We start from the raw sequence: 9,848 nt of genomic DNA on the forward strand, positions 1-9,848 counted from the left end.
GATTTTAAAAAAACTTACATCCACGCGAACGAAGTCGCGGGCATCAGCTAGTATTCAATAAACTAATTAAGAACGATCGATCTTAAAATATATATTTTAATTTCAGCTATGAACGTGAATACAGGAGAGCTAGCAAAAGACTTAGGCTACACAACCAGAGATCGACGCCACTAACACCAAGGACAGTTTTTCACAAGTAAGATTTTGTCTTTTCTGTCATCAAATCTGTTTAAAAACCCTTATCTAATTAGTGTGCAAATCATGCCCGGGTGGGATGATGCCAAGAAAACTGGCTGGCGTTAAACAGCCAGACTGTTGCGTAAAAAATAAGTCAGCCCTTCTGTCACCAGATGAGACAATTAACCGTTATGAGCCTCGATAGCTCAACGGTTGAGGAGCAGATTGAATTCCGAAAGGTCGGTGGTTCAAACCCCACCCGTTGCACTATTGTCGTACCCACTCCTGGCACAAGCTTTACGCTTAATTGGAGGGGAAAGGGGAGTATAGTCATGATTAGCATGGCTAATATTCTTTTTAAAAAAAAGAGCACACTTTGACTTTGTTCAGACTTAAGACACAGTTAAAACGAGACAGCGTTAAACCGTTGGCATAAATCTGTCTCATTTTAACTAAAGCTTAAGTCGGAACAAAGTCAAAGTACGCTCTATACATCTCATTAGGCTACATGGCGAACGGAAGAAAAATGTAACTCTCGATAAAAGAGCCACATTTGCGGGGCATACCGGTTTTAACCATTTCTGCAACGGCTGATTGTTTTATTTTATATTCCAGAGCCCTGGACGCAGTAGACATATCGTGGGAGAACGACCACCTCAAAAGTATTCTGAGCTCGGACGAGTTCTGTGACCCTGAGAAACCAGACAAAGCTGGCGCCTCTATGGATGCCACGCTGCAGCCTTACCCTAAGTTTAATGATCTTGGACAACCTTTATGGCATGGTTAGTAAATTTTTTTGCTAGGCATACTTTTAGTCGTGGTGGCTTTTGCTTTGCTTTCTCATAAAAATACTCTAGAATTAGTAATAGAAGGAAAGATTTGGAAAATTAGGCTGTGAAAGTTATTTTTCTGCTCGATTATAAATGGCGCACCTTTGATTAAGTAGAAAGAAAGGAATAGGTATTTCTTGATTCAGGCTTAATTTACTACCTAATACTCAAGTCGTTCATTACCCAAGCACCTAAGCTTAAGTATCAAAGCCCAGTTGTTAAAAAAAGCGATATCGTTTTGCTGCCCGTAAACCTAGTCCAATTTTCATAATTTTTAGAAATGTTGTAGATATAATGAAGAACTATGCTCATAATTGCTATATTAAAAGTTACTAGTGTCTGTGTGTGTAATATTTTTATTTTTTTAATTTAACTGCATTAAAACGCGTCGCGTTTTGTAACCAGATGATAGCCAACACTTTCTAAAGATTCTGTCCATTTTTCAGAACACTTGCCCGTGGTCGGCGCGCGGATAGAAGCGCTACGGGCGCACGGACGAGCGCCCGCGGCGTTGAGACTGGCGGTCGCGGCGGCGCGGGCCATGAGGCATAGACAGGTTAGTAGTAGTATTATAGGATATGTCTTACTCTACACGCCCCATGGAGAGAAGTTAGTATAGGGCTTTTCTGTTATGTAATCCTATACAAATTACAAAGACAAAAAACTCAGTGGGCTTTAACCATTTAACCATTTTGAGTCACAAACGAAGCTGCTTTCAAATTGAATTTCGAATGTTTTTTGAATCATGTATTCTATGTATGTTTGCGATTGGGTTACCTGAGAAGTGATTCGCTAACATGTCACACTGAATGATAGCCACCGAGCTCATTTGACATTGGTTGGTTGATTTGATGTTGAAACCGAACCGAGTGCAGGGCTATTGTTACAAATCCGGTCTCGTAAAAAAAGCGCTGAGAGACATGGGGACACCGAGGAATGAGTCTGCGCATGTGTCAAAAAACACTGTGTGTGTGACGAACCAATAGCTTGCGCGCACAGAAATACCGGCGGAGCATTCCCCTGTCGCGCTCCCTCCCACTAAATCGTTCAGTGCGCAGAAAACGGCCAGCGTTCTCTTTAGAAGACGAGACCTGTATGAGCAAATAATATAATTAATTACACTTAATTACTGACAACTAAGGTTATTTTCTTGTTACAGGAAGTAGCCCAACAGAGGTGGCACGAAGCAGGCGGCGGCGAGGCCTCCAGCTCTAACACCACCAGCTCGTCCAACAGCAGCGCATGCGCGAGCGAGTCGTGCCTGGGGCAGTGCGACCGCGCCAAGCTGTCGCTCGTCTGCGCGCACATGGACGCGGGCGCGTGTCTGCCCTGCCCCTCGCCGACTGCGCCTACCTGCGCGCTGTCGCACTCGCAGCGGTGTATCGGCAGAGGTCAGTAAACACTCTTCCAGCTCTAACACCACCAGCTCGTCCAACAGCAGCGCATGCGCAAGCGAGTCGTGCCTGGAGCAGTGCGACCGCGCCAAGCTGTCGCTCGTCTGCGCGCACATGGACGCGGGCGCGTGTCTGTCCTGCCCCTCGCCGACTGCGCCTACCTGCGCGCTGTCGCACTCGCAGCGGTGTATCGGCAGAGGTCAGTAAACACTCTTCCAGCTCTAACACCACCAGCTCGTCCAACAGCAGCGCATGCGCGAGCGAGTCGTGCCTGGGGCAGTGCGACCGCGCCAAGCTGTCGCTCGTCTGCGCGCACATGGACGCGGGCGCGTGTCTGCCCTGCCCCTCGCCGACTGCGCCTACCTGCGCGCTGTCGCACTCGCAGCGGTGTATCGGCAGAGGTCATAGTCATAGTCATAGTCATTTATTCTTGATAATATACATTATACGTCAATCCAATAATTCAAATTATTTTTTATCATAAAATGTCACAAATTTTTCTTAAAAATATAGAATAAAATACAATAATAAATATTAATGATCAATTTTGTTTTCAATCTTCCTAAGTAGGAATTCATTATAACTATAGAAAGACTCCTCGACAAGCCAGCTTTTCATTTTTCGTTTAAAAATGTTAATGTTTTGCGCATTTCTTATGACGTGGGGGATCCGATTATATACCTCGGGACCCATGCCAAACACTGTTCGCGAGGCTTTCTCAAGCCTGTGATACTTCACCATCAGGCGATTAGGATATCGAAGGTTAAATAGGCGCTTACTCCCCCTGTCCGCAAACTCATCTTTATGTTGCGCCACATAAATGGCTACATTTAAAATGAGTAAGCTGGGCAGGGTTAATATGCCTAATTTTTTAAAATATGGCCGAGCTGGTGTATCTTGGGGCACGTGGGCTAGTATTCGGACTGCTCGCTTTTGAAGTCTAAAGGCGCGCTCCCAGTCTGCACCACGACCCCAAATTTCAACTCCATACTGCAACAGACTGTGGACAGAAGCAAAATAGCACGCGCGAGTTGCTTCTGTTGATAAGGTTGATGCCACTCGCCTCAGAGCGAAGCAAGCTGTTGACATTTTGCCACATAATTTATCGATATGTGCGTCCCATCTTAGACCGTCATCAACCTGAAAGCCTAAAAAGGTTGCTATTTCGACCTGTTGTATTTTTTTACTCTGAATGGTCACAGACAATGGTCGCCGGTTTCGACCAGCTAAGTTAAACTGCATAAATTGGGTCTTTGAGATGTTAAGGGCGAGGCCATTTGTCTGAAACCATTCGAATATATGTTCAGCCGTTTTATTTAACTCATTTTCTAGATGATCCAGCGTTAGTGCGGTGATTACGATGGCCACGTCATCAGCGTACATAAATATATCAACGTTTCCTATACCAAGAGGGAGATCGTTAAGTAAGAGTGTGAAGGCGAGGTTCGATAGAGAAGATCCTTGCGGAACGCCAATGTCAGAAGTTAAGCTGTCCGACTTTAAGGATCCGGCCTTGCCTACAACAGTCTGTTTTCTATCTTTCATAAAGTCTACCAGTAAATCTAGGGCAGGACCGTCTATTCCGTAATGCGTAAACTTCATTTTTAAGACATTGTGATCCGCGACATCAAACGCTTTAGAAAGGTCGCAAAAAAGTATTGCGACTTCTTGTTTCCCTTCACGCGCCTTCAACACTTTCGAGAGTACGTCACGCACCATCATAGTTGTCGATCGTCCCGCGCGATACGCATATTGACGATCCGATAGCGCATTCGTTTCGTTTAGGAACTCGGTCAATCGCGTTGTCAAGCCGTTTTCTAATATTTTCGCGACTGCAGGGATTATTGCTATTGGGCGGTAACACCTGGGATCGGTTTTACTACCTTTACCTTTATATAGAGGACATATCTTAACCTCTTTTAGGGATCTAGGATATATACCTTCTCGTAGGCACCGATTAAATAAAACTTCTAATGGGTGGCTTATGCTGGAACTTATTGATACTAGTAAGTTGGTTGAAATTTCATATAAGTCTTTGGTAGGCTTATTAGCAACTTTTTTATTTATAATTGTGTAAATTTCTGAGGCCGTGAAGGTGCGAAATCGCAGTGATCTGTCAGAGCTAGGAAGCGATTCGATTAGCCTTTTTTTTGAAAGATCAACATTTGGTGAGAGCACTCCGCACGCTGACGCTGCATTAATAAATTGTGCATTCAAATAATTGACAAGATCTAATTTAGATTCAAAAGTGCCACCATCCGTTTTTTTGACGACATCGAAATACTCTTGTCGTAGTTTATTAGTCTTCCCCGATTCGCTGTTTACAATACGCCACATAGTTTTTATAGTATTTGAGCTATGTGTAACCATATTGTTGTAATACCAAGATCTTTCCTCAGTTAACCTACTAGAATACATTGCAAAGAGGCTTTCGAATTTTTCTTGTAGTAAAATGTTGGTAGGGAATTTGTTCCTAAGGTCCATCATTGTAAACAATAGAGCATTAAGGTTAACAATTTCATTTGTAACCCACGATTTCTCAATCCTATGGCATACAGTTTTTCTATATGGAAAGCATAGGTCTATTTTATTCATTAATATGTTTATTATTGAGGTCGCTAAATCCTGAGCTGATGGCTTTCGCATAAACAACGCATCCCAATCTACACTTTCAATGGCCGCGCCGAAGTTTAGCTTAGCTGCGTTAGTGTATTTTCGCATAATTTGAGCTGCCGGCAGCCGCGGGTCGCTGCATGTTATTTCCGAGCGTGTCCCGTAGTGGTCACTGACATTGGTCACAACAGCTGATGTCGCGATGCTATCTGTGTAGCTGTTTGTGTATACATGATCTAGCGAGGTAGCTGAGAAACATGTTACTCGGGTAGGAAATTCTACAACATTCTTGAAGTTGTGACACGATAAAATATCGTGTAGTTTTTTGGATTCTACACTAGGACGTAAGCAATCTATGTTTATATCCCCCACTATAATGGCATTAACATTTGAGTCGCATATTTTGTCGAGAAGTCTTTCGAAAACAACAAAGAAATCCGCCGGTTTAGTTAAATTCGATCTATAAATACATACAATTAATAAATTAAAGTCTAATATGTTCACTGCGGATATTTCGCAGCACCGTTCTACTGAGAGTGTACATATGTCAGTGTTTTCGATGGCATTGAAAGTATTTTTTCTAAGGAATAAGCACGATCCGCCATGCAATGTACTACTCCGACAGAAACTTGAAACTAAAACATAATTTTCTATATTTATGCACTGTAGTTGATCCTCAGTTAACCAATGTTCCGTCAACGCGAGTATGTCACAGCGAAAATCTTTATTTAACAAGACTTCTAGCATTTTAGTTTTATTATTTAAGGATTGTATATTTTGTTGACAAATTACTAATTGAGTGTTGCGGGTAGTTTTCTCACATTTATTTCTCGACGCCGGTGATCGGTTCTGCGTCGGTGGGGCCACGCAAAGCATGTTTGGTGAGCGGCCGCATGGCACGCCCGGCGCCTCGTCGAAACCACTCACTTACTTCCGTGCCTGTGGGCCAGTTCTCGGCACATGTGAAGAACTCGAACTTACTACTTGGTACAGCAATCATAAACGAAGCGTAGTAATTGTGTTTTAGTTTCATTTTCTTTACAACATATCCATCACCAGGATTTTTTTTATTCATATAGGCTAAAAGTGTTTCTTCGCTGGTGTCAGACTGGAAGAAGCATGCGTGAATTTTCTTAACCCTTTCTACAGTTTGAAGTTCACAGTCAAAAACGCCACTTCCTCTTACAACTGCCCTTTGACGGTTATTCCTTTGTCGTGAGCGTTTGGTCACTTTTTGCCAGTCAATATCATTCTCTGTCTCGATGTCTTCTACATCCCTCCCATCCACAGCAACACTCGACAGCGGAGTCAAGTTTTGTTGTTGACAGGCCGGCGAAGGTGATAAGGTTTGTGGCTTCGCTGGTGGCGTGGCCCGACATGCGTCTGAGTCAGCGATGCTTGCACGAGGAGTTGCCCCGGCCGTTGCAATCGGGCGCTTCATTGCAGCGGTGTCACTTGGTGATCCTTTTAGACGCGTTTGTCGTATCGGGCGCTGCAGCGCTTTATTCTCAACACACGTTAGCGCGGCCGCTCTCGCTGATTGGACGGTGTTTGAAGTCTTTGGAAAGCACTTTAACTGTGTAATCACTTCTATTTGACTATTAATTAACACATTTTGCTCATTAACTTTTGTTTCTAAGCTATTTACTTTTTGTGACAAACTAAGCACTGTCTTTTGTAGGTCACGCAGAAGACTTTCAAGGGCTTTTTGCGCCATTTTATATTTTTAAACGTGTAAAAACGCGGAGACACTCGTAGCGTGCCGTGCTCGCGCGGGTCGTATTCACACGACACGGGTCGTCAGTACACACTCATCCAGCTCCGACAGAAAACCAAATTTACTATATGTATCGCTATCTGTCGGAAGTTCGCGGGTAGTAGTCGGGTTTTTTTTTGTGCTGTTTAACTTCATAGAGTGAATTAATAGCTTTAACTTTGAGTTTATGTATGTTGGTTGTTGGCAGACAGCAGATGTTGGACGGGCTGGACGCTGGAGGCGATTTGGTGCGTGTATGAGTGCCTCGCGGACGCGTGCCTCGCGCCGGACGACCAGCGCGCCTCGCCTCGCCTACACACTTACATCGACGAGGAGCCCAACACCGGCCTGCCTCCTAGGTAAGTTTGTACTCATACAGAGACTTGCCAACTAAAATCAACTAAGCCTCCCTATCCTACGAGTATGTCAGATCCAATTCTACCCACTTTTTTATTCTTGAAACTGAAATTTCACATGTTTTCCGGTAACAAAAGCCCCCAAAACTCAGAAACAGACGCATTAATTATAATTATTTTTCTTAATAAAACATTTGGCAAAAAACCAAATGATGTAAAAGCCATAATATACGATGGTACGGAACCCTTCGCATGCCAGTTCGACTCGCACTTGACCGGTTTTTCTTAACATGGGTATTTTGGGTAATAATATTCTCTGGTTATTATAGTTTCAAACCACGTTATGCTACTGCATAACTACACTTATTTCTTTAAAAGATTTCTCCCATCTCTGTCAGGTACCAGCATGTCCCGGTGGCGGGCAGCAAGAACCCTGAGGAGACGTACCTGGCGCTGGCGCTGGAGGCGGCGCTGCTGGGGCTCGGCATGCAGAGGATGCTGCCCCACGGCCTGTATGCGCAGGAGCGATATTGTAAGCAGGTACGCCTATAGTTGTCGAATTTTTACTTTTAGAAGTTATTTAAGATTAGATAATGCCCGCGACTTCGTCTGCGTGGATTTAGGTTTTCATAAAAATCCCGCGGGAAATCTTTGCTTTTTCGATATTAAAAGTTGCCTATGTCAATTTCCCCGACGCAAGCTACGTCTACCTTTCATATAAATTGATTAAAGGGATGGACCTTTAAGAATCCCGTGGGATCTCTTTGATTTTCCGGGATAAAAAGTACCCTATGCCCGTCCCCGGGATGTAAGTTAACTCTGTATCTTGTGTCGGGCGTCTCAGGGAAGTTTTACTACTCCCAAACTTAAGATGTCCCAAATATTGAGCTCAAAATAAGTGAGGAATATCTCGTGCCACTTAGCTGTTTCAGTAACAGGATAACGTTGTCCTCTTTAAACAGGAGGAACGTCTAATAAACCAACTGCAAAGGGTGGAAGGTGAGGCAGCCGCGGGGGTCTGCGCCAGGGTGGCGCGAGCATTGCTCGCGGGCGGTCCGTCCTCGTGCCTTGGAACCAAAGTGCACCCGCGATCTGCGCCCGCGCATACTTTCGCGAGGTTTCTATTCCTTGCTCTACTACCCAGTGACCCGGAGTTGGCGTACCGAGTCGGATTACGGGCTATGAGGTTAGTGGAAGTTCGTTTGCTGTAACGAATGCTTTGACAGTGGACTAATATTGCAAAAACATTTAAACTAATTGATGGCTCTTATGATATTATTACCGGTTCGGAAAATAGATTCTGGGGTAGACAAGAATTTCATAATACTAAAAGATTAATTATTAATGCTCTATTATAAGCTGATAACAAGACCAATGTTAGATATAGGTCTCTTGTGGAGACTTCCACGAGTCGCGGTATTGCGCTGCCTTGACCCAGCGGCTCCCTGTGACTCGTTTCATGTCGTCTGTCCACCTAGTGGAGGGTCTCCCAATACTGCGCTTCTACGCTTTCCAATGCGAGGTCGCTAATACAGGCTGAGATCTACAAAGCGTACTTTGACTTTGCTCAGACTCAAGTCTGAGTTAAAACGAGACAGATCGATGTGAGCGGTATAACGCTGTCCCGTTTTAACTCAAAGTCAAAGTATAAGCTCTTAATAGGTCTCACCCTCAGACTCCGGTCCCCAACGTCTATCGGTTTTTCAATCTATGTCGATGAGTAGAATAGAATTTCATATAATAGTTGTCACCAGATTACCAATGGTGGAAGAAGCATACTCGTTGGACGGCGGCGGCGCGGCGGCGGGCGGCGCAGGCGCGTGGCACACTCTGCAGCATGCTGAACAACAGCAGGCAGCTCTCGCCAGCGCACTACTAGGTATGCTCCTCGATGACGTATATGGTCCTTCGAACCGGATATAAAATTCACCCAGTAAAACTTTTTGAGAGTTTTTGAGAGTTTCTTTAACGACAAAGTCAACTCTCTATTTTGGTGCATTTATTGTAAAACTGGATAAAATTAAAGTAATTTATTTATTATTATTTATTACGAATCAAGTTCTTTGCCTACTAGACAGGGTAGCAAAAACAATTTCGTTTGCAAAATATGAGAACCAACGCGGTTTGAATTTTGTTATTCTTAAGGTAACAAAGATGTGTCGTTAGGTTACCAGCAAGTTTTGTCCTGGTTTTGTGATTTGTAGTCTTAAGATGTCATGATTTTTTTAAAAAGCAATCTATATAATTTGCTATCACGTCGTGCGGGGCATGTAATGAATGGCTTTATGAGCTGATTTGAAAAATATATTACATCATTACATTTCAGCCAACCTTATAATATCTAACTTGACGAATCTTTTTGTCTAGGTGCAGCACGCGGCTCCCCTTCCCGCCTCCGTGCAGCGCTTGCAGCAGCACAAAGGCACGTGCGCTCTGCTGCACAGCTGTTCCGACTAGCGCAAGACGCGTTACGGCATGCAGCACCACCAGATGCGCCACATCATCACCGAGACCTCCTTGCTGCTGCCTTTGAGCTAGGACTACAGGTAACCAGCAAACTGTGTTGCATTATCAGACAACATATACATAGGTGTTCCCTTCTTAAAGCAAAGCTTGCAAACAAAAATATGTGTGATCTATAGCCGAACTGATCCGATTGGCGGAAGACCATCCGTCGCGATATAATCACAGAGACATTCTTGCAGCTGCCTTTGAGCTGGGA

The 9,848-nt window shown here is 44.0% G+C and overlaps 1 protein-coding gene across 1 annotated transcript in view; it reads left to right on the forward strand.

The window, feature by feature from the left end:
* LOC123875769 (zinc finger SWIM domain-containing protein 4-like) overlaps positions 1-9,848 on the forward strand; it is an 86,870-nt gene that overhangs the window by 70,127 nt on the left and 6,895 nt on the right. The window contains exons 9-17 of the mRNA XM_045921812.1: positions 107-196; positions 793-959; positions 1,454-1,563; positions 2,167-2,398; positions 6,979-7,129; positions 7,525-7,666; positions 8,089-8,312; positions 8,881-9,005; positions 9,494-9,672. Coding sequence (XP_045777768.1) covers positions 107-196; positions 793-959; positions 1,454-1,563; positions 2,167-2,398; positions 6,979-7,129; positions 7,525-7,666; positions 8,089-8,312; positions 8,881-9,005; positions 9,494-9,672 — 1,420 coding nt within the window. The remainder of the gene's footprint in view (positions 1-106; positions 197-792; positions 960-1,453; positions 1,564-2,166; positions 2,399-6,978; positions 7,130-7,524; positions 7,667-8,088; positions 8,313-8,880; positions 9,006-9,493; positions 9,673-9,848) is intronic.

Source organism: Maniola jurtina, chromosome 20 (assembly GCF_905333055.1).
Source record: "Maniola jurtina chromosome 20, ilManJurt1.1, whole genome shotgun sequence".
NCBI lineage: Eukaryota > Metazoa > Arthropoda > Insecta > Lepidoptera > Nymphalidae > Maniola > Maniola jurtina.